The 26,383-nt window shown below is 39.6% G+C and overlaps 1 protein-coding gene across 2 annotated transcripts; it reads right to left on the bottom strand.

The window, feature by feature from the left end:
• Positions 1-977: 977 nt before the first annotated feature.
• Positions 978-26,255, bottom strand: porb (P450 (cytochrome) oxidoreductase b). 2 transcript variants are annotated; one of them, XM_034098188.2, is made up of 16 exons: positions 26,149-26,255; positions 20,981-21,168; positions 12,838-12,886; positions 11,972-12,100; positions 11,098-11,250; positions 9,539-9,663; positions 9,021-9,110; positions 8,298-8,396; positions 7,156-7,272; positions 6,895-7,013; positions 5,857-6,038; positions 4,844-4,993; positions 3,996-4,263; positions 3,536-3,681; positions 3,165-3,250; positions 978-2,663 (listed from the first exon to the last, which is right to left on the bottom strand). In XM_034098188.2, the coding sequence occupies exons 2-16, from the start codon at positions 21,157-21,159 to the stop codon at positions 2,519-2,521; spliced, it is 2,037 nt and encodes a 678-aa protein (XP_033954079.1). In that variant the 5' UTR covers positions 21,160-21,168; positions 26,149-26,255; the 3' UTR covers positions 978-2,518. The 2 variants fall into 2 exon arrangements, with proteins under 2 accessions (XP_033954079.1, XP_033954078.1); XM_034098187.2 differs by lacking the exons at positions 20,981-21,168; positions 26,149-26,255 and adding an exon at positions 15,701-16,007.
• Positions 26,256-26,383: the final 128 nt, after the last annotated feature.

A 26,383-nucleotide genomic window follows, 5' to 3' on the forward strand; every position in this document is an offset into this window, starting at 1 on the left:
TCCCTTTTTATTTGTATTGTTTTCCTTTAGCCTTTCATTGATTTCATATTGTATTTCCTTTTTGCCCTGGAAATTACCTTTTTAATCCTTCCTTGAAACCTGAAGTATGTGTGTACACATATACGTGTGTATATAAGAATATGCTGAATTGATATTCACTCTTTTCTATCCCTAAAAACTAAAGGATCATCTTGTTTATGCAAGTCTAGCCCACTATTAACATTGTTAAATAATGAATGCATTAATATTATGTACTGTATCTTAAAGGCAGATGATCAGATAATTGTACTTGATGTGTACTTATATCTAGAAAAAGTCATATCACAATCTAAAAAGCATTACATTTGTTTTAGTTAACTATAAATATTATTCAATTCTTTATTATTTCTTCGTTTCAATGTATGATTAACAATGTCTAACTTTCTTCTGTACCCTGACTGCAAGACTCTCAACCTCTTTTGTTGGGGTTCAATTCCGTTTTACTTTTGTGGGTTTGAAAAAGTTTAAAAAGTGTGTTGACATCTTTAAAATGCAGAAATTCTTGTTTATCTTTAATCCATTGGGATGCACAGTCATTTGATTGAGTTTTGTTTTTAATTTGTAACTGTTTTGTTTTTTTAACTGACATGGTGCTTCATTAAATAAACTATTTTTTAAAAATCAAAAAAAGTAAAGCTTTATGAAAACTATTTGATCTAACAACCGGCTTTATTATGTCAGTCATCATAACAGATTTAGTTCAGATCACATGCACTCATACGTCATTACGCTGGCTTCTGGGAACAGGCTGCTGACGGTAAGGTCACTCATGATTAAAACACAATTAAAACAAACACTGCAGCTCTGTGTGATTCAATCTCTCAACATTACCGCCTCATAGAGTGATGGATCTGAAACCTCATGTCTTATAACATGGCGGACAGATGGTTGAGATAAAATGTCAAAGTAAATAAGTTTGTAAAAGAATTATGCAATCATAAAGTTCAACCTTATTTAATCACAAAAAAGCCAATAAATTATTCCAATTTTATTCATTACAAAAATGCATGCCTTGAAAATATCAAATAATTACATCATAAAGTGGAATGACAAATAAGTCACAGTACTGGCTAAAGTGACTTTCTACCACAATGAAAGCATAGACAAAGACACGTTATCAAGTTAGTAGAGCATCAGGGTTTTATATGCTAACTTATTACATAAGGCAGTGTAAAAAAAAGGCACAGGCTGCACTTCAAATGGTCCGCTGACATCTTCAAACTCTTTTTATTCACACAAAAAGATTGAGATAAGCACCGGCTGACTGAATCTGGGAGATGCATGAACTGTCCTGATATTTCTCGGTCATTTCCCCCATGTAGTGGTGCATAATGTGATAAGACAAAATTAACATTTCATACTTTGCAAACAACCACCATTTGGGAGGCCAGATATGATTTCCAAGACAACATTTCAAATGAACATTTTACATATATTACAGGGAACATAGAGTTGATTTTTCATTACTTTTAAAGACCTGCTTTTATGGAAAATAAGTTGCACATGCTGACGTGCATTTTTCTATAAATTATCTTTTCATTTGCATCACTTTTTGTACCTCTCCAAAGTTTACTGTCACTGATTAAAATCAACAGCAATGTTTGCATATCAGGCACAATCTCTTCCAAAGATAATGGCATACTTGGCATAATTGTACCAAATTTTCATATATGTTCTAAAACATTTATTATATTTAAAGTTATTTCCGAAGTACTACAGGAAGAGCTCTGAGAGAAACTGAAGTTAGCACCCTATCATGTATAAAGCGTCCCTTTTCTCTCTTTGCAACAGGAACAAACAACGCTCCAAATGTTCACATATAATCCAATATTACCAGTTGAGGACTTTGTGTGTGACTGCGGCATTGAACCACAAACCATGCAACATCTCCTGATATGCCCCCTGCTGGAGCAACCCTGCACAACATCGGACTTGGCAGAGAGAAGGGACAGCAATGTGTTCAGCTGTGGCTGAACCACATCTAACAAAGCCCTGTAACTGACTGTCTTGTGGACACGATAAGAAGAACCAGTTGAGGAGTTATAACAGTTAGATTAAAGTTAAAATATGGCAAACTGAAGGACCTATGTTTCCGATTGAAATACTTCCATGTTCACAATGGACTTATATCATGTACATTCAGAGCTGTATGTCCACAATGTTTGATAACAGCCAATCACACAAATCGATTCATGTATATGAGAGGATCTTATATCAGACCATAGTTTTGTCTCCTAAAACAGACTGCGTCCCAGATACATAATGTAGTATACTTATGAAATACAGATCAAACTGCTGAATGTGTTTATCAACAAAACCTGCTGAGGTAGTGTTCGCCTCACAATCATGTGCTACCTGTTGCTCCCTTGACTAGGGAGATGAACAATTCTTTAATGGTTTTATATTTAGTTGTGATAAAACGAGACACACAATAAAAATAGAACATTTAAAACCACTCGAGCAGTGAGTCTGAAGCTCTTTAAGTCCAGACATCCTGTGAGTAGCGTCCCTTGGTCATCAGTTTCTTGACGTAATCTGTGGCCTGTGTGCGCGTCATGCCTCCCAGCTCCTCCGCAATGTCCTGGAGGGCCGTCTGCACATCCTTAGCCATGTTCTTCGCGTCCCTAGATCAGGAGAAAGATCACGTCAGATTAAAGTCCTCTTTAGGGGTGTTCTGGTGTTATTTTTTCATATTGCTTATCCATCTATTGTAGGATTTTTCCCTTTAGTGGCATCTGTTTTTGTAAAAAAAAAAAAAACATACTGTTTCCATTTACTCGAGTATTTAGTACTTGAATCAAAAAAGTAATTATCAGCCGGCAACAGTGCATCTACAACTTGGTGGACGTCTTTTTCTTTTGATTCCTAAATCCTGGCAATTAAAAACAATTCTTTTTATTCCACTAGGCGGTGCCAAAGCACCAAAGATAAAGCGGGTTTCCATTATCAAGCAAGCATTTCCTCCCCAGTGTATGTTCCCAATTCCTGTTAATCAAATGATCACAAATAATCATCCACATCACTTCAAGTGTTCCAATATTCGACAACTAAATGCAGTATGTGAAAGTTCAATCTTTTATAATACATTAAATGCAAATGTTTTGCTGTTCAAATGTGTTAATTACCCGCAGACGTAGATATGAGCGTTGTCTGAGTGAATCAGCTTCCAGAGATGCTCCTTACTATTCTTCAGGAGATGCTGCACGTACACCTTTATTTTGGAAAATGGAAAGAGGAAACATTGTTCAAAATGTGCATCATATGTGTATTTCCAAAAGCTTCAATGACTTTCCAGGCCCAATTCCCTCAAATGCAAGGACCTTACACAACGTAATTGAGTTACAGATCAAGGTCTTATCAATGTGCTGCAGGCTTTGCATTGGGCCATGCATGTCCCATAGATATTTAACTAATGTTAAGTAAACAATTACCAATATTATTGAATAACACAACATGAAGTTGCGTTCGGCTCTAAAGACACTAAGAGCAGTCCTACCTTCTGCTCCTGGTCTCTGGAGAAGGCGATGTTGAGCTGCGTTAGAACTCCTTTCTTCTCCGCTTCCTCCAGCTCCTCCTGGTAGATATAATCCTCGTTCTTATATCTGCAGCCGAAATACAACACAGTTTCTCCAACCTCCTTTCCTAAAAGGAAACAAAAAAACAATGGTTATGTTTCAGCTATTGCATTTAGCTCTTCTAATGAGTTTTTTTAACTGATCAAGTTTGTTTTACAATTTACAATTCCTACTCAACTAACAAAAAGGTCTGTCTTCAGAGTAACAGGAAGCAGGCTAATAACTGAACTAAGTTCATTAAAGCACTGACTGCCCGTACCCATTAACCCTTCAATGCTTTATGCCATGTATTTTGCTGTGGGCAGTGTGGTGTACACACATATTTTATTAAATCTGTGTAATTTATTGTGTTCCTTCTTTGTCGAAAGTATCTATAAACACCTTGTTCTTTGAGCCAGCCTCTCTCCTGGATGAATCCCATGAAGGGAGCGATGCCTGTCCCGGGGCCGATCATGATCACGGGGTTGGTGGTTTTGAAGGGAAGGCGGAACTGAGACTTGCGGATGAACATGGGAACAGTGGACTTGTGTCCGTTGTCAGTGACCAGTTTGTTCTTCAGCCAGTTGGTGGCGACTCCCTTGTTAGTGCGGCCCGTCGGGGTCTCGTACTCCACCACCACCGCACAGATGCTGATGCGGTCAGGGTGAACCTGCAGAACAGGAGAGAGTTACCAATATACTTTAAAGCACTGAATGGTTCAGGGCGAAAAAACAGTTCTGATATTCTGCTACATCATTCTTCGTAACTCTCACGTCACCTTGAATCAGTATGCCATCTCTCCCCAGAGTCAAAACTAAACAAGTTGAAGCAGCGTTCAGTTATTGTGCTCCATTTATCTGGAACAAACTACCAGAAACCTGCAGGTCTGCTGCAACTCTCACTACTTTTACATTTAAGACTGAAGACTTTGCTATTTGCCACTGCCTTCTATTCATATTTGACACTGCACTGTAACATGTCTTCTGTTTTTTTATTTCTGTCTTATTCTAGTTTAGCTTGTCTCGTTTCGTATTGTCCAGGCTTCTTTAATGACTGTTGTATGTCACCTCTTTCATTATATCTTAATGCATATCACGCACACCGAATTACTTTGCTTTTGAAATGTGCTATATAAAGAAACTTGCATTGCCTAGTAATTCTCTGATATGAACAGCATTGTTGCAGCAGGTAACCATATCAGTAATTAAGTGTTAAACAGTTCTGAAACCGCGATCCAAACAGGAAGGTACCTTTGAGGAAGATGCGATGGAATAGTAGCGAGCCTGGAGACGAGGCAGCAGCTCACACAGGTGGTCAACGGGAGGCCTCAAAGACGGCATGTCCTCCAGGATTGCCAGGATGTTCCGACAGGCTCCCTGCACCCAACTGTGGTAAAGGGCCTGGAGAGGGGAAGCATCAAACACACAATAGGATGAAGAATCAGAGGTGGAGAGCGTTGACAAACTCACAGACATGGATGAGATGCAACAGAGTTTCTCTTAGGGCCTGTGTCCACAAGGCGGTGTGAAGAGTCTCCTCCCAGCATTTAATACAACAAATATTAAACAATTTCCCAGGTTTTTTTATTGTTTATATTGACATATGTCAACCACATATCACTGCTGTTGACAGACGTACTTCACCCCCTTGAATTTTATTATCCATTTGTGCTGCTATTTGTTTGACCAACCGGATACACACTCACCAGTAGCTACGTCTTGCTTTTACCACAGTTTACCACGGAGCCTCAGTTTCGCCGCTGCGAGGCTCTGGTGCTCGCAGCTCAAGCGCGTGCTCCACTAAAACCCCCCCGCTCATCGCGTCCAAATCTTGCACGTTCCATGTTGTCCTGTAGCAGGCACCGCCGATGTCGGGGAAACGATCTTCAATACTCCGAAAATAATCCCACCAGACTCCTTTGCCCCTCCAACAGAGGGATGTCCTTGTCCTTTGTACTTTTCGTCATTTCAAGCGATAGAAACTCTCGATTTTTTCTCGAATTATTAATATTTGTGGACGCCCTCAGCTCGAGTTCAGGGCGTCCCGAGCTGAATAAGGGCGTCAAATGACGGCAAGACCCCTGGCGGAAACTCTGGTCACCGGCCTTTTCTTAAAAGTTGAACTACTCTTATATTCAAAGTGCTCGGAGCAGCCGCACAAAAAAGACAGCACGCTCGATAAAGGGGCTAGATGCTGGCGCTCAGAAGAATGTTGACATGAACCACATACTGACACCAACAACTCTTCACCACCTGGCACTGACCTTGCCCTCAGGCGAGGAGGAGGACATCCTGCGCATATTCTCCTGGTCTTTGGGGTCCGAGGCATACTGGGCCAGCTCGTAGAGGACGTTGGTGCGGGGGGGCTGCGAGATGTCCAGGTAGTGAGTGAGGGCGGTGCGGTAGGTGGTGGGGCAGGGGAAGGGGTGCTTCTTGTTGGACTCCTCTGGAAAATAAATAAAGAGATGCATTTTTTTGTATCTAGAATTGTGTCAAGATGTTTTCTATAGCCAACACTTGAATTTGAACTTGAACTTACTGCTCTATCTGTGATGAGAATGCTTTCTACTTTAATAGACCTTGTAATGTATTTAATTACCATTACATTCAGTTTACCTAGTTATTTATTGCAATAAATGTTTATTAAAAGCAGGCTTTAAATAGTCTCGTATTTCATGGGAGGTCAAAAAATACACATATGTTCACAAAGTTAACCTCAGTGTTCGAGTCACATAAGCACATCTCTATGTTTTGTAAATGAAATGTTTTTGATGTTGCCATGACAGATTACAGAGCTGTCATGACAGGTGATCGTGCCCTAACTCATTATTATGATTACTGCATGACTCTACTATTGACTCATCAAATTGGAAATCGTCCAGGCAGGGTTAGATTTGGTCACACAAAAGATTTGCGATGTTATGAAATACGAGTCAGAACTGATATATCCTTGCAGACTGAGGAACTTAAAACATTGCTTGAATGGCAACATTACTTATATTGTGTAATAACTTTTCATTATTCAGTAATGTTGTTTTAAACTGAACAGGAGCTGCTTCTTCACTTATGCCACACAAAGTGAATCTGATGACCTTCATGAGGGCTAGAATCTTATAATTGGTAACAAAAGGCAGCACCTTATATTACAGCAATTACATTCACTAGCAGTAATATAACAATATAAAATGCATCAGCATTAAGTGTGGTGATACTGTAGGTCTAGATATCAAGGGAGGTTTTTGTGACAGTGTTTCAGGGACGAGCTAGTAAAGTCAAGGTGCTTCGGGCTTTCAATGCCATACCATCAAGGTTGTTGAGAGAGATAACCACATCAAGGTCCACTCCAAGGATTTGTCCCAACTTGTTCACCATTGCAGAGTCATTTGTGGGGAAAACAGCAATGTGGTCTCCAGAGTCGTATCTGAAAGCACATATGGTGATACAATTACACTTTGACCTGTAATCATAAAGCCTCAAAACACAAAATGAATCATCTCATCATCAGAGGGATATGAAAAAGCATTTTCAAGCATTTCATTATAGATACATCTAACCAGTCTCACCTGATCTTGGATCCCGTTATGTCCAGTTCCACATGCATAAGATGTCTATCTCCGGCTTTGTTGAGTTTGCGGTTGACAGTAACTGGGGCCAGGAAAGGGTTTTTCGAGTCATAGGGCCTGTAAATAAAACAGCAAGACTTAAAATATCACAAAAGAGATATAAAATCTATTAATAAAATACTAAAAAGATCCATTACTCTATGAATTAAATATTGTTAAAGGTCCCATGTCATGCTTTTCTGGTTATTACCCGTCCCCTTGTGTGTTATGTAGATTTTTCTGCATGTAAACGGTCTGCAGAGTCACAAACCCTCAAAGTACACCCTGTAGCGAGTACAACTCTAACACAGAAAATACCTGTCTATGCTGCCCCAGAACGCCTCGTTGGAGATTTCTAATTTTCCATTGTTTACTTGTGGGTATAGTGACGTATTTCGGGTATAGTGACGTAACGTTTGGACCAATCTGCGGATTTCCTCACACACACACATACACACACACACACACACACACACACACACACACACACACACATACACACTCGGTGGGATGTTGCGAGGCTCGCTGCTGCGAGGAGCGGGACACTGAGCTGGCTCACTGGTGCGGGGTCGGTGAGACAGCGAGACACCGCGGAACTCAGCCTGGGCACACACACAAACTCCCAGCCAGGCTGCGGGTGTGTGTGTGTGTGTGTGTGTGTGTGTGTGTGTGTGTGTGTGTGTGTGTGTGTGTGTGTGTGTGCCCAGGCTGAGTTCCGTGGTGTCTCGCTATCTGGGCCACTGGGGGGGGGGGGGGGACAGGAGCTCCAACAAGCCGTTGAGGACAGAGAGTGAATACACATACCATCAGAGATGCTGTATGAGAAACCAATGTGAGTTTGGAACATTGAACAATATAAATCTATTTTAGTATACCTCAACAATGGAATTATGATCAGTAGAAATGGCCATGACATGGGACCTTTAAAGGCTGTGAAAATAGGTTTTCAAATGTCCCACTAGGGGGCAGAAAGCTCATTTTTTTAAAGTGACCTTTGGTAAACTTTGCAATAGGTAATGTAAGTGGGTGAAATGTGAGTAATGGTATTAGTACATTCATGAAGGACTTCAGATAGTGAGCAGAGTCTCGGCTGAAGTACTCACGGCTTTTGGACCTCAAAGCTCTTAAGGCGGCCCATCTCTCCTGAGTAGACTTTGTTCATGTTGAGGTCCGTGTGCTCCTTCAGCTCGTACTGCCGTATGCTGTGGGGGGAATCAGAAGTTAGCCTCCTCAGACGCTGCATACACACATATAGTAAAAGCAGAGTTGAATTCATAGTGAAAACTATATAAAAAATAATGTAAAAATTACACTTTTGTTTTTGGGATGATGCATAGATCCAATAATTGAATTATGATTATCATAAATAAGATATAACCTGTTTTAGCATTACATCACAAGTTTTATTCAAGATATGAACTTAAACAAGGTAATGAACAAACAAGACTTTGGGTGGAGTATTGTTTTAAATTCAGCCTATGTGTAAAAGTTTACATTTGGTTATCACTCTGTGGTGATCGCCTTGTGTCATTAATCTGAGATTAGATTTGTGTGAAAGTTCTTGATTTAGAGTTAAAAGGATGTGGAAAGTACCTTTCACCTGAAGAGACAATATATGAATTATCACTAACGTAAGAACATTGTGAATGCAAGCTTTCCCATGTCTTTATTTGTTTGATGTTAGCGGCTTTCAGATGCTGAAGAGTGGGTAAAGAGTGAGTATGGGAAATTAACGGTTTAGGTGGAGATGAGGCAAATATAAAACGATGGGGACAAACAATGTAAATAATAAATAATAAAAAGGGTGAAATTGTCTGTGAAATAACCTTGAGTCGTCTCCTGAAGCTTCGACTCCAAAGTGTTCGCAGACAGACGGCCAGAACTGCTCTCTCCAGGAGACAAAGTCCTCTTCCAGACTGAAAGATAAAAAACAGGGTTACTCAGCAGAGAAACAGATTTCAACCCAACCTTGTTCAACAAGTTAGATTACAATAATAACCATATACATTTGCATGAATTTGCAAAAGTAAACGTTCTAATTTGTAGGGTCAATAAAAATCTATTAAATAATTAAATCTATTTTTTTTTTTTTTAAAGTTGATAGTTTGGCCTCTGGGTGGCTTCACACAGTTATGAATATGAAAGAAGTTAATTCTTCAGAGAATACATTTGTTAAGTTGATTTGAAACTTTGCAAAATAAGGTGTAAACTGCGTATCATGTACTGTACAGGAAAACTGATAGTGGTCCACACGAGCTTTTTGTGCTGACTTAGCATCTCAATGCTGAGAGAAATGTCTAGTCATCATTTCCTTTTTGGCTCAGAGGATTAACGGGTCACTTACTTGCCATCATCGTCCCCTAAACCGAGGTCAAAGATCCGCTTTGCCCCGAGTTCTTCCAGCCTTTTGTCAACGTATTTTCCCATTGCGTTGTAGTGTTCATATGTCTTGTTGCCCAAAGCAAATACCTGAAGATTTAACAAGGCACAGAGAGAGATCATTACTAAGTGGCTTTCGATTAATCGTGACAGAAACCGGGTACATTTAAGATGTTCTTCACAATTTAAACAATGTCATAGTTAAACAATTAACCAATGTAGATGTTTGACTGCTGTTTGGTTTAAGTGTGACATCCAGTTTAATTGTAGGGCAATTTATTCTACTAGAATACAAAATCAAAATAACATGCCATACTGTAAAATGTCTTAGAAGACACTGATGCATCTCCATTAGTATAAACAATTCTACAAACATAAGTATTATTAATGATAACAGTGATATCAGAAAAATGTTTTAATATTGATATTATGTTAAGAATAAATGTGATAATAATCCAGCATTCTCTACATTCCCACAAAACATGAATTTGACTTGGAATGCTTTTTACTAGATATCTCGATAATATCAAAATACCTGTACAAATGTTTAACCGTGCAGGGAAAGTATGACATTGTGACGGCGCTACCAGAAACAATAGATGAAAAACAGGCGGAAGGACGCAACTGTGCTTAATAATATAGCTACATTTCCCACAGTCAAGTTTTCACTCAAATGGGGTCAGAGGCTCTGCACCCCAACATTGACACAATGACACACACGCACACACTGACTAGACAACACAAAGGCCTTTCTTTCATGGTGCACACAAAGACGGACGCAGCTCATGCTAGGGAAGCCTGTGTGCGGTACATCAGACCGCAAGGCAAAATGACATAGCGTGAAGAAAAAAAGAATTGGGTTTGTGAAGCAGCAATAGCGAAAAAAAATCTATTTATATTAATTTTGTTCCTCTTCGGACTGATGCACATCCATGAGCGAGTCGTTCAAACTTCAAGTAACTTTATTATTTGAACACATTTTGTAAAGAGCAAAACAGAAATGATACATTTAATATACACATTGAAAATGGTGTTGTTTGGGTACATCACATTCATGTAGCTCACATGATTACACAGCTGCAACAATCAGCTAGTAGATCAGTAAAACCATTAATCAGCAACTATTTTGTTAAACTATGAATGTTTAACAGTCCCTCTAATGTGATGTGAGAATGAATTGTTTCTCTTGCTCTTTCATTTGGATGTTTGTTTTGAGGTTGGCCCATTCGGTTCTAGGACTTTTTCATCGTTTCCCAATATTGTATTAACCAACATGTCCATGTAGTTCCAAAAAACTCACATGCAAAACAGAGAATATGGCACACAGTTTGTATGGTTATTGCTCCCTTTCCAAACAAAAAAAAGAGATGAATTTCACTCAGTTACAGTCAAGATGGTGATAAGATAACAATAACATAGATTTATGAAGCCTGTCGCAGATGGTTTAGACCTTTCATTACAATTAAGCCAGCACTCAGTTCTAGTAAGCTTAATATATACAATATTTAATCATTAACGACTCACTGTGTAGTTTAGTCCGGAGAGGTCTTCATCATCAATCTCCTGCAGCCAGTCGTAGAAGTCCTGGGCGTTATCTGTTGGGTCTCCTTCGCCGTAGGTGGCCATGCAAAATATGGCGAGGGAGTTTTCAATCTGAGAGAGACGGGCCAGCTCCGCCTGGAATAAGAGACATCACAATCAGAAACAGAGAGCACTGAAGGGCTCAGCATTTTAGGGAACTTTGTTTCTATTTGAAATGTGTGTGATGTGTTCTGTTATTATGTCTGTTCCTTTCAGGACTCCACATGGTCTGTGTGTTGTTTTTATGTTGACCTTAAATTATGCCTCATGTGGTTATTGTATTCATGTTCCTGTGGTCTTCATTTTAACTTTTGTTCTTACTTGTGAAGCGCTTTGTGAAATCTATTTCTGTGAAAGGTGCCATAATAAATAAACGTGTTATTATTATGATTATTGCATTACATTTCTGAAAGGCTATGTCAAGAGTTGTACTGTCAGTAAACTTGCAAGTTATTTCAAATAGTTCACGTATTACGATCTGAGTGCGTGCTTGAGTCTGTTTGGACTCACTTGCCTGGACATGTTATATTTCAGCAGAGTTCATTTATAGTTAGAAGGGATCATATTATCTGGCACATACTATAAAACGTTATGTGGCTCTGTTAAGATCCATCTGCAACTGGATGTGTAACATATCATCATCATCTAAATGAATACAATCTCCTGTCAGGACAATTCATAGAATGAGTTTATAACCAATTAGGCTTTTACGGACTTCTTCAGAATTGCACTGACAATTAAACATAATGATCTTGCAGATTTAATTATGAAGTAAGATTTTGGTAATTTTAGGTTTGCATGTTGTTTCTCTGATTACCATTTCATACTCCTCTGGATCGGCAGCCATTCCTTTCATGCCGTAGCGCTGAGCGTCTTTCGACAGTCTGTTTGCAAATTCCTCTCCTGTGCCTGTCTGGGAGCCGTAGAACACGATGATGTTCTTTCCCTGGTTACACATTGACAGAAAAGCATAAACTCGGGGCATAAATGAGCTTTCACCCACAACTATTGTATAAAGCTGACACTTCTTTCATGTCTGTCATCTTAGCTGTATACATTTTGGGATTTACCTAAAATATATTCTAAAAAGCATTTCCCCACAAATCCTGAAGTGCTGCTTTGCTAACTAGAGTACTTCTATATGTGAGAGGAAGATAAAAGTGCAACATATGAATAAATAACTTCACATAACTTCATTTTCAGTCCAAACTAAACAAGAATAACTTCTCTAACATGAAGCTTATGTGAACACAGACAGCTCCATCGGCTTGCATTGTTGAAATCTGACATATTTTATCCCTGCCGACAGCGTTGCCATGATGATTCATAACAAAAGAGAAACGGAGACTAAATTAAATGGCACTCTGGACCAAAATAATTGTGTGCCACCATTATGGTATTTAAACTACTTGCAGCAAACCACATGATTCAAAACCAAAGTATTTTCTCAAGGCTGGCTTGAAAACAGAGGGAAGTCAAAGCAGTGTTTTTAAATGAAAAGCCATTATCCTCATCATATTATTCAGCTCATCAATCCATCGAAGAAAAGGAGGAAAAATGTAGTGATACACTACAATTCAGAATACAGCTAAACATAAACACTGTTCAACATTGAACATCTCCAGGTCCTAAGGGCTTCTTTTAAAGCAGAAATGATGGGAAACATTCAGGAAAATCACTCACGGTTTTCTTCATTTTCTCGATGAAACTTGTCTCTCTTGCGGCGGGTGCTCTGGGAAGAAATACGTTTACGAATTGTCAGAATGTTATATAATTAAACACAAAGACACAACCTGTTTTTAACCATGATACTGTGATAAAAAAGTAAGTATTAACCAATGACCATGTTCAAGAATCAGTCTTTCCCCATACAACACTTAAGATCATCCTCCTTTTGGCCAGAACAGCAATACAGTACTCTATAATATTAATCAATTGAATCTGAATTTAGAAAACACTGAAGAATGTGACTTTTGAATTATCTCACAAAATCACAAGTGTAAATATAGGCCCGTCTTTGTTTACTAACATCATTCGTGTAAACAAACACCAATACAAGTCATTTAAAATGTACATTTAACTGTTACCTAGTGTCAGTCTGTTAATGAATGACCATCATTCAATACATTTGAGGGACAACAGGTTGTGTGTTGTGCTCTTTTATTTCTTCACGGAGTGTACTTTTAAACAAATAGTAAACATTGGAGCACTTTAGGTTCAGAGAGGAAAGTAAGGATAATACAAAGGGTACTCCATCAATGATTACGCATTCATTCGTTCGTTCCTTTCCCACATTGACATATGTAATTATTTGGCCATACTGGCAAGTTAGGCAAGTAACGATTTAAATAATTGGCTGTAATTCGTAGCCCCAGCTCTTAGGCAATGTGGGTAATTTGTCTGGTCATTATTCATGTTATTCTTAAAATAACATGGAATAATAGAGCAGTGACTCAGCAGCCATACGAGCATTAGTCACACTAAATGTAGGAATATCATGTACTAAGCATACAGCTTACAAAGTGGTTGACGTATATTAACTACAGGTAACACCTCATGGTAATTCAAAATCTTGAATAAGATTCATTCAGGTAATTAATGGCCGAGAACAGATCAAAACAACATCTGCAAACACGGTGCAAATAAGAGAGGGAGAGAGGAAGCAACATCTATTATCAAGCCAAATAAAAGAGCAACGCCGCTTCATTCAGCATCAAAGGTTTAAGTAGACAGCTGCAATTCTGTTCGCACTTTAAAAAGAATAAAGCAGCGACACATACCTAAGTATGCCAGATGAATTTGTTTTCAGATTTACCATCTCCAAAAGCAACAAAGCAGTAGGATAGCCATAGAAGCGGTTTCATTGGCTACATTTGACCTTTAACACACATTAAGTCAAACAATTTACAGAAGCTATCCACTGAACAGCAGTGTGCAGAGGACAGGCATGTTGGACAGATGCTCGACATGCCATAAAAATGGGCCCCTGTGGTTAAAACTGATTGAACCCTGAAGCAAAGTGTAAATTCCTGATCAAATTTGAAACGAGCCTTTGACCGTCTCCAGCCTCACAGGCACTCAGCGGGGGAGGATTTTCTGTGCATCATTATAAAATCAAGAGACGAGATTACAGAATCTTTAGTTCTTTATGCTGTGGCAACAACCACAAAAGTATCCTAAGCAGGTTGTAAATTAAACATAAAACAGATGTATCCTGTTGATTTATTCTGTATAACTGTATACAATTGCTATTCATTTAATTAGCTCAAAGTCATTTCGTGATGATGGATCAATAAAATCATGAAATAGTTCCTGTTCAGAAATTGTGTTTCTTCCCCACCCCATTCAATAAAAAAGCTGGATAGCATTAGTCGTTTTGTTTTTTGGGAGACTACAAAGTCTTGAAAAACCAAAATGAAACAAATCATTGTTGACAACAGATCATTACATTTGTGCAACTACTAGCTGAGCCTGAAATTGAGTAAACATCTTTCAAGTCAACAAACAAAATAATGGTTTTAAATCAGGAACAAATAATTAGCTTAAACTGCCGGTTTGACTGATAACATACACGTGTCCTTTTCCTTCCTGCAATGCCTCAAGTCCCACATTAAAACAACCTCATGCATGCTGGCGTTCAGTCATTGTTTGAACAATTTACAATTTAGTCCAAATAGTTCAGAGCTTATCATCTGTTTATAATGTCAGAGAACTAACTTTCCATTCAATCAGAAATGAAACCTTATAAACAGGCACACTGAATCATTTCAGTCTTAATCTGCAACACGTTAAAACTTGGAGGTAAGGCTGTAATGACATGGTTTTCATTTTGTAATCTGACCTATAGCTAAAAACCAAAAGATTTTTTTTTTTAAATGTGCAACACAATGGTCGCTAAGATGGTAACATACTTAATAGTGTTGTGAAAAGGGGGGGAGGGGTCATAATCAAATTAAATTAATCAAATTGTATTTGCAGTCAAACATTTCACCAGCTCTTACATACTACTGGAACAAGGGAGTTACACTCTGTGTAGAGCAACATTTGGAAACATGTACAGCTTAACGGTTATTTTCATCATCTGCTGATAATATTTTAGATGAATCTATTAAATAACCGAAAATAGTGAAAAATGTCCAACTCAGTTTCATAGATGTCGAACTTGGTTTTTTCTGTTTTAAAACCACAAATTCAGTTTATTGGTAACAAAACAGAGGTAAAGCAGGGAGTCTCCATATTTAAAGAACTGAAAACATAATGTGTGCCATCTACATGAAATCTTCAAAGTTCTTTTGGTTGTGATTCAACTAATTGAGGAATCAAGTAACTATTGAAGCTCTAGAAAATGGCCAAAATTGGAACTATTACAAGATGCTTACAAGTCTTCAATGAAAAACATACCAGCTCACGTGTGAACTGTCCTGTCAAACTAAACAGTCAAATGAAATAATGTCAAATCATTAGGAGAAATTCAAGCAAGTATTGTAAAAACAAAACAACTCCAAATGTGCCTTAGAAGGTGCAATAAATCAAACACTTTACTGACCTCTCAGCAGCATCTCTCCTGTCCTCTGGCAGGGAGAAGACACAGCCCATGGCATGCAGCCACTGCCAATAGCAGCTCTGGCTAGACCACGCTGGGAACCGCCACGCTCAAAATCAAAAGAAGGACGTCAACACTCCACAACCACAGAATGGAAAAATAAAACCAGGTCAGAAAGGCAGTCGAACAGTTCTGGAAGAGCTGCCTTCCTTCACCTCCAACACGATCTGAACTCAGCCTCTTCCTGTGCTGCTCTCTGAAACCAGCAGCGTCTGTTCTCCACTAACACACACACACACACACACACACACACACACACACACACACACACACACACACACACACACACACACACACACACACACACACACACACACACACACACACACACACACACACACACACACACACACACACACACACACACACACACACACACACACACACACACACACACACACACACACACACACACACACACACACACACACACACACACACACACACACACACACACACACACACACACACACACACACACACACACACACACACAGCCTACCAGCCCTGTCAGTGTCTGGCAACCGCTGAGGACACAATGGTGGGAAACGGACTTTCCCATAAAATGAAGCAGAGCTGCGGACCCACACTTTTGACTCACACAAACACACACTGAATCATTCTCAGGCTGAAAATGCCTTCCTTCTCATCCCCGCCCCTTTTCCTCTGCGGTCTGAAAGGTGTTGGGAACGAAGAGGTCTACAAGATCCATTCTGAGCTTGAGCTAGTTATCGAAGCAACTCCTCAGTGGATCACTGAAGGAGGTGGGAAAGAGCTGTGAATGGTAGTTTTTTAAGTATCCCCCGCCCCCATCTCACTGGAGGAGAGAGGGAAATGTCATTGCTATAGTAACCTCATTTATCATAAAAGGATTCCATTTGTGACATGGCCTTTCTCCAATGGTAGAGCAGCTCAGCCCACACACACTAAAAAGAAAAACAGGGGAGTGGGGAAAGAATGAAAAAAAGTAACCGAGGGTAAAGAAAGGGTTGCTTGTCTTTTGCCTCAACTTTCCACCTTTGGAGAGGACTCACAAAAGCAGCTTGGCTTGCCTTCCCATTTTGCTCTCCAGGGAACTTTCAAAATGGTTTCAGGGCCAAAAACAAAAGCACAGGAAGACATGGAAGACTACGCCCCCTTCATAACAGTTAGGTAATCACTGCTCCCTTTAAGGGGGGGGAGAACTGCTCTTATGTTCCCTTCCTGTATTCTAGCCCTCCACGGATGCACACGCTTTCCAAAGCAAAACGTGCGCTACAGGGGTCTTTCCCACTTTCAAGCCAATCTCCTGCTATCATACAAATGGTCAGGATCTCCCCCGCTCAACCTCCAACACTGTCTCCATTCACATAACCACGCACCATCTCAGCTACATAGCAAGTGAGGCTGCTGCTGCTGCGGCTGGCTTCACTATGATTAACAAAGAAATTGTGTTGTGGGTGGGGAGGAACTTAAAGAGTGGCCAGTGGAAGGGGAGTCCTCTGAAATGTTGCCAAGCCTCCATCATTCCACTGATAAGAAATGACTCAAAGGCCTGTCGCAATATTCAAGCAGTTTGCAATCATCTTGCATAATCGTTATATTTCACTCTCTTGGAACACATTTAAAACCAATGTTACAAGTGTTGAAAAGAAAAAAGAAAGAAATGTAATCACATTTGCTTCCATCAGATCGGTTGAGGTAAATACGCCTTCTCACTAAAGCCCCTGTCATACTGTCCCGAAATTGACACCAGATGGACACACGATAAAGGAAATGTTCAAATTTGGCTCGGATCGTGACAACATCGGGTCATTCGTGACGGCATCTAAGCCATCGTATGACCGGCGGTGGAGTTTCTCAGGCTCCGGCAGCAACTTCGTGAGCGGTGGCAAAATCTTTGACATGCCAACAAATTGCCGAAGGACCTTGCGAATGTTCATTTTCGTGTTGAATTAGTGTGTCCATTTTGCCCTTTGTGTGTGTGTGTGTGTGTGTGTGTGTGTGTGTGTGTCTGGATGTATAGTGTGTGTGTGTGTGTGTGTGTGTGTGTGTGTGTGTGTGTGTGTGTGTGTGTGTGTGTGTGTGTGTGTGTGTGTGTGTGTGTGTCTGGATGTACAGTGTGTGTGTACCAGAGATGGGGACTCGAGTCTGCGACTCGGACTCGAGTCGCACTTAAGTCGCACACACAGAGACTTCAGACTTGACTTGGACTCGTGACCAAAAGACTTCAGACTCGACTTGGACTCGTGTGTTGGGACTCGTGAACAATCATTGTGTTTTCTATTTTTGGCGTATTAAAGGTGGGGTAGGTACATTTGAGAGAAACCGGCTCGAGATCGCTAGAATTTGAAAATACACAACCGGAGATAATCTGCTAGAGGCTGCTACTTCCTTATAGAGCCCGCCTCCTCCAACACACACGAACGCGCACATGACCAGTGAGGGCACGAGATATATTTGTGCCCAGATGGAAGGCTGACAGGCAGGTAGGCCATCCAGTTACTTTAGCCGGGCTCATTACGCAGACGTGCGCGCCTCTGTTACTACCTCGTAGTAACACAATAGCGACCGGCGGCACACCTGCGGCTGTACCGCTTGTAATTAGGTTCAACTACAAAAACTTCGAACAAAACGCCGGCGGCACCAACAAAAGGAGCGCACACTGCAAAGTCTGCAATATCAAAATCAAGGATGCTGGCGCAACAACGTCGAATTTCATCAGGCACTTGAAAACTCACCCGGAGAGGTCAGTCACATTAACGTATGGACGGTTAGCAAACATGTTTAGCTCAGCATCAGCTATGTAATGTTAACTTAGCTTGCTACTAGCTTTGTAACTGAATATTTGAAAAGATGAGTGAATGTTTGCTTGTCACACTTGTTTGAGTTGAGTGGCGTTGACATCCAACTCTTGACATGACATAAAAAAGGTCGGTAACGTTAATCATTACCCGCTTTTAAGTACTTTTAACAGTTTCCCTGCGGGAGATTAATAAAGTATTTGTGATACTGATTTTTGATTCCGACGTGTTTTGCTTATAAGTTGTTTGCATTTAGCTAAAGTGTGATGTTTTCCTCATATTGCAATAGCCTGTTTAAAGTGATCATATAACAAACAACTAATCAGTACTGATACTGTATGCTAATAGATATAGGAGTGATAATAACACAGTAAATGCTTTGAATTTCTTAGATATAGCTGTGCAGTATTCTTAACAGACTGGATAGCAGCAGACAATAGAAGGCTTATTACAACCAGAAGAGACTTGAGACTTTTATTTTTTAGAGACTTGAGACTTGACTTGGACTCGTGACCAAAGACTTGAGACTTGATCAAGTCTCACCCCACAAAGACTTGAGACTTGGACTTGCAAAAAAAGACTTGTGAACATCTCTGGTGTGTACAGAGACAACAATATAATATACAGTAGATTTGGTTTATAGCAGTTTTCACCTCATAGCTCCCTTTCTTTCTCTCTCTTTTTCTCTCACTCCCTCATTCCCAAACTCATACCCTCCTACATATTACACCTCCTTATACCTTGTATGTGTGTGAGTGATTGTGTGTGAGAATGAGACAGGAGTAAGTGTGCTCTCATGAAGTTTTGTTTTTCATTTGTGCTGTTTCATGTGTCTTTGAGGTAAACAGATGTATGATCTTGACCCAGCTTGACCTCGATATTTTGAATTGTTTGGAACTTCAAAGTCCTTCGATAATGTCAAACAGACACAGCGATACATACACTCCTTGAAGTAAATAAAAACACCTGGCTGCAAAGCCAAAGCTTCAAATATGTGTAGTTTGGCTGGATGGTCATTTCATTCCTGTGATACGCAACAAGCAGTAAGATGAAGAGGAGCTTCTCTGTGGGACAAGAGGTCTCATGCAGCCCGTAACTTCAGCTGCAGGACTCATCCTCTGAAACAGAAACACCCTGAGAAGGAGAATCTGGTGTGGATCTGCCTGAACTGTGCTTGAAAGGAGTCAGCACAAGGATAAAACACTTTGTTGCCAAACAGTTTGCCTAACAGTTCATTTATCGGATGGGGGTACTTATACTTATTTTTATTTTGAATACATCATTGTATTTTTCAAAGTTTAGGATAAAAACTTGAACTTTCAAATAAATTGTATTTTTTTGAATGATCAAAACTTATGACCCTGAAATAGCTCCAAAGAGTTATAGCTTAAGGAAAGTGCATCCATGCAAATTATTAACATCATAGTTTCTTAAAAGATGGAATAAGACAGTGTAGAATTGCTATCAGAGGATTCAGAAGGTCACAGTAAGGAGATGAAAAAGTGGAAGTGAGTCAACCTTAATTTAAACAGGCAGGTTGCCAGGTAGAGAAGCTACCTGGCAACATATTTTGTTTAAATAATATTCTATGAAATGAAACTAGGATTTGATCAATTCTGAACCATTACACAGAACAGCTATACGAAAAAGAATATTTAATTTAACACTAGAACCGCCAGAGGTCGCTGTATACCTAAAACCGCCAACGGGTCAAATTTAACCGCTATTGATTTTCAAGGTACAATGTTCTTTTATTTATCATGTAGAACAGTGAGTTTTGATCGCACAGAGATGAAACTTATACCAATAGAATCTGTGGACTCTCCACTTTTCATATGATATAGTTTGTGCAGATAGCATGAAGTATAAAATATCGCTACCATTGCTGATTTAAACGCTTGGTGTTTGACTTGTGTTTTGTTTAGGTTCAAATCTCTCTCTCTATCTATCTATCTATCTATCTATAAGGAACCGCAGTAGACAAAAGGCGTTGCTATAGCAACACACCATGTTTACGCTGCATTTTCTATGAGGTAAATATTACCCGCTGGCGGATATAGGTATAAATGGAAAACATGTTGGCGATTTTTTCAATCTGACTTCATATTGACAATTTTTAACAACAAAGGGTGCCACATAACACACTTTCAGGAAAAGTCACGGACTGGGAGACTTAAATATTTATTGTTACATACAATCAAAAAACAGCTGCGGGTAAACTGGACCCGTTGGCGGTTCTAGTGTTAAACAATACCCAACACTACTTGAGATCATTTTTTTAACGGATATAGAGTTTCATTTTGTTTCTTTACTCTGAAGCATCCTTATTTATTTATATTAAAGATGTAATCAGATCCAAATACAAATAAAGAAACACTCATACCACAAACTCTTTAAGAAAATAAATAAATCTGTTATATATATTGTGATGGGTACTCACGCTGTGTCGAGCTTCTTGAATTCGGGGATGGGCTCAGGCTTCTTGCGGGACATGTACCAATAAACGACAAGACCAACAATCAGGGAGAAGAGGAGGAGGTCCAGGTTGCTGAAAAAAGGCTCCTCTTCCTCCACCGAAGGCTCGGTGTGAGCAGCAGTATCAGCGTCCATGTCTGCCATGTTGACACGCTGCATATAGGCAAAGAAGTATAGTCAATACAAAAAGTAAATAGTACCAAAGAGTTATACAATTACTTATCGCAGAAAAATAATGCGTATCATTAACCATCATTTCTTTAAATAAATAAGCAGCTTGAAGACCTTTTTTTAAAATGGACCTTTTATTGAATCTGCATTTTATAATGAGTGTCAGTTCTGTAGCCTAAAACATTCCAACTGAACAAAACTAGAGTCTGGCAATAATTGGGTTAAAATGCTGCACAGAACAACATGATTGCAAACACATGTGAGCGAGCAGTATTATACATGTCAAGCCATACAATGATGGCTTTTTTGCAAGCATTATTAGACAATTGGCTTCAACTGGTACAACATAAAGACCCACTGATTCAGAAAAATGAGGAATGTCTTATTGTACTTAACAACGGCAGCTTTTTTCACACTGAGTGAGCACGGAAGAACAACATGTCCTGAGCTCTCAAGTTTCCATGTGGTTTAATGAGATCTGAATGGCTTGTCCCCAACTAGGAACCATTTGAATGAAACAGCACACACACTCAACAGGAGCCTTAACTTCTCACAATTGGACTTCTGACTCACCGACATAAAAAGAAAACCACTTCAAGGTCGGGCTGAACGATTAACCGATTTTAAATAGAAATCGCGATTTGAAATTATGCAATTATCAAATCGCAAAGCCTGCGATTCTTTATTTTTATTTTTTTATTTTCTTCTTGTGTGTCAGTCATCCACACCAATCAGAAGTGCTGTGCTCCACATGTACCAGCCATTGTTAACTAATCAGAAGTGGCCCATGATAGAAGGTGATAGACAGATTGATCCAATCACCTGCCAAGTATTTTTGAAAGTGCCTGCCCTTTCCAAATGGCTTCCAATGGAGCTTTCCTTACAGTGGCCCTGAAGTGCAAGACACCACAGCATTTCAGAAAACACAACAGCATTTCAGAAAACACAACAGCATTTCAGAAAACACAACAGCATTTCAGAAAACACAACAGCATTTCACAAGACACCACAGCATTTCACAAAACGCCACAGTATTTCAGAAAACACCACAGTATTTCACATTGGACAGAAAGGGTATTCCTTTAGGGAGAACACTTCTTGTTTGTGATTGGACAGAGCCAGCCAGAGAAGCACTGCTGTGATTGGTTGTTTTTGCTGCCAGTCAAGAAATTACGCTTCGTGATTGGCCCAACACATCAGCTGTTAGCACACACTCAGAGCTCACAGCTCCTCATATCTGTTCAGAAACTGGACAAAAGTTAAATATATACAAAACACAGACTGTCTATGTCATGGTGAATACAGTCGCTGCTTTATTTATGTCTGTAAGACGTTGTTGTGAGCGTGGACGGAGCAGCTACAGGTTAGTTTAGCCTGATGGGTCCGATTCTGATAGGATTTACATGGAGATACGGCCCCCTCTCCAGCGTCTTGTTTGAATGACAGGAGTAAACACAGAATTAATGCTTTATTAACTCATGGTTTTTAAGGGGCTTATCTCCATGTAAATACTATGGTACTGTAGACCACCCAATATTCGCATCGCTCTAATCGCTCGAGTTTGACCGCGGCTGTCAGCTGTGTTTGCTCCTGTCATTCAAACAAGACGCGCTGGAGAGGGAGCGGGGCGTATCTCCATGTAAATCCTATGGGAGATACCAGCTACAACAAAATGAACATATTTGACCGTAATTTAATTGTAATACACGTTTCAAAGTGATGCCGAAGTAACTACATACTGATAACGGTTAGTAAAAACCATGAATTAATGCTTTGTCTGCAGATAACACGGCAGGCGAAAAGCTTTTAAAATGCGTGTTTTCTGAATGGAATCGGATCCATCAGGCTAAACTAACCTGTAGCTGCTCCGTCCACACTCACAACAACGTCATACAGACATAAATAAAGCAGCGACTGTATTCACCATGACATAGACAGTCTGTGGTTTGTACATGTTTAACTTTTGTCCAGTTTCTGAACAGATATGAGGAGCTGTGAGCTCTGAGTGTGTGCTAACAGCTAACGGCTGATGTGTTGGGCCAATCACGCAGCGTAATTTCTTGACTGGCAGCAAAAACAACCAATCACAGCAGTGCTTCTCTGGCTGGCTCTGTCCAATCACAAACAAGAAGTGTTCTCCCTAAAGGAATACCCTTTCCGTCCAATGTGAAATGCTGTGGTGTTTTCTGAAATGCTGTGGTGTTTTCTGAAATGCTGTGGCGTTTTATGAAATGCAGGGCCACCATATTTCCTAGATGGTTTGGTGAAATAAACCATCTGAGTCAGGTTTGTAATGCTCCATCACATGTTTTACATCTATTACAGGGTGAATCTTAAACTGAAGCTTGACTTTAAAGCAACCCAACGGAAGTTTCATGTTTCATGTTTAGTTCTTTCACTCATAGCTCTGGCTACGGGGGTGCTAGAGACGGGAGCATGTTGATGTTGTTCCTAGCCGGAGATATGGCCGCATTTTACAATAAACTTCCGTTGGGTCGCTTAAAAACAAATATCGCAAATCGAATCGCAATCGCAAAATCTGTCAGAGAAATCGCAATTAGATGACTTCCCCAAATCGTGCAGCCCTACTTCAAGGTACAGAGGTTCCTGTGTGCCGGTCACGGTGACTTCAGTGCTTGTGAAGCTATTATCAGATAGAAACATAACATAGTCAAAACTTCTCCCCTGTCATTTCTAAATGTAATATTCAAATGGTATTTCCGCAAATTAGCAAAGTGCAAGGGAATGCAAGTGTGTGTAATTCTCTCTTATTTTAGCCTGTTGTGAAACATTTTTCACTGAAACTTTCTTTATAATAAAAGAAGTCTATCATAGCCAGACATATCTGCAGAGCCGACTATCAGCACTGCATAAAGGTCTTGCTTCACCCCGTTATCATTAGAAATGGGGAAAAACGCTCTGGCTTGTTTGAATTTCTTTGAAACCAATCACAGTCTGTGGCAATGCTTAGCAAAGGAAGCGTTCCCAGCTGCTATTAAACAATTTACAGTTCTGTAAATATTTATCAATGAGGATAGAACAAGTATTATTGCAATATTAATAGTTTAAGTCTGGTCATTCAAAAGATAACGTAATGACCTCAAACATAAATCACACAGTATCAGTGTGCCCTAACTGTTGCACAATTGTGTCCATGCCAACTAACCTTTTCAGTGAACTCCCAGCTGGGTTCATTAGCAGACAAAACCGAAAAACAACAGAGCTCCTGCTTGCAACTGTATCCTGTGTCATTAGGGCTATGCAATATGGTTAAAACATCTAATCCCAGTTTTTTCTTTTAGCTAAATACGATACACAATATATGTTGGTTAAAAGACTGACCAAAGTACAACGATTTCAGGTGTTCTTCTCCTGCTTTACAGCAGGTGCTGCAAGACAGAGTTTGGACCACACCTAACTTTGTAATCAGTCCGTTAAAAAAGTGATTATTCTCGATGAGGAAAACCAGTTTCCCTATTCAAACAGGGAAAGCCACAATCTAGACAAACACACACATTACTGTACATAAGGGGCTTTAAAAACGTATGTCTCGATGCAGGAAAGTCAAATCTCCGACTTTAAAACACAATTCCTAACATTATGATGTAGCGATATTGTAAGACCCGATGTAAACATCTGCATGATGTGCAAGAACTGAGCTGTCATGCAAGGTAACTATTTCAGTTACAAACAAGATGCAGTGCACTAAGGGTGGCTGTTGCATTTATAAAATGTGATGAATTGACCACTCGAAAGAGCGCTGCCCTAAATACTATAAAACTATCTTTGTGCTGGTGCCCCTGTATTTCTTTAGCCATGGCCCCTCGGGAAGAATCACTCACTATACAGTATGACAGATACAAGATATGCTGTGGTCAAAATCATGTGAGACTTTGGTTAGTCACCAATACATCCAAGTGAAAGAAGCTTTAATAGTTTTCCACCGGGGGCGTTGAATGATCAATGAAATCAGACATGGACAGAGGTGGAAAAGTACTCAGATCTTGTACTTAAGTAAAAGTAGAAATACAAAAAGTGTAAAAATACTCTGTTACAAGTAAACCTCCTGCAATCAAAAGGTTATTTAAGTTAAAGTATTAGCATCAATATATACTTAAAGTACCAAAAGTAAAAGTAATCATTATGCAGATTGCCCCACTTCATAATAATTATATGTTTTAATTATAATTATTGATGCATCAAGCTGGTAAAGGTGCAGCTAGTTGTAATTACTTTGTTGTGAATTGGAGTGGGGCAGTAGTAGTAAGAAATTGAAATAGTAAAGTAAAGTATCTCAAATTGTACTTAAGTGTATAGTACTTGGGTAAATCTACTTATTTACATCACAGCACTACTTTACACCACTGAATATGTACCAGGTTGACGAGAGTTCATTCTGACAGTTCACCTCTTCTGATTAAAGCAACAGAGTTAGGTCAATCTCAAAGTTGTGGCACCGGTTTCCGTCAGCGTGTTTTAAACTTACAAGTGTAACGTTAGAAACAGGTTTGATGTATGTTAATTGAGCAAAATCTGATGTTACATCCATTTAGCAAATACCGGTAACGCTAGCAGTCAAATAATACGAGAAGTAACCAAGAAGGCAGACAGTAGGAGAGGTCTCGGCCCCGGCTATTCACTGGATCGCGAATAGAAACACATACTGTACATAATAAAATACAGACAAAACACAGCTTCATTTAGGGACAGAACCTTTGTGTTTGATATGTGAAGCCCTCGTATTTTAAACTATACATGCCAAGGAAACGACATGCTCCACAGAAGTTAGCCACAGTTTGCATCACACCGAAGTCAGCGCTACATTTTAGCCAATGTTTAACTGACAAATATTAGCTATTTTCAGTACCAATCTATTATCGCTGACGTGTACTTCTCGTAGACTGCCACATACTACAGGTCGATGTAAAACAGTGTAAAATATGCATTTGGTGATGTGCTTACCTTCGCTCCCCTCTTTGTGTCAGGCTCACGGAAGGAAACTTTACGCGATGTAGGATCAAACCAACTCGATACTGGCAGCGGGGGTGGACTCTTGCACTTTAAACTCCATATACATATAATTACGAAATAGTTTGATGTGTCGAAAAGATATACTCATTTATATTATTAATATATGTTTCTGTATAAACTATCTGTTGTAAATTAGCTTGTTTATTTATTTTTATTTCAGCGAACA

This window comes from Pseudochaenichthys georgianus, chromosome 13, assembly GCF_902827115.2.
Source record: "Pseudochaenichthys georgianus chromosome 13, fPseGeo1.2, whole genome shotgun sequence".
NCBI classification, from domain to species: Eukaryota; Metazoa; Chordata; class Actinopteri; order Perciformes; family Channichthyidae; genus Pseudochaenichthys; species Pseudochaenichthys georgianus.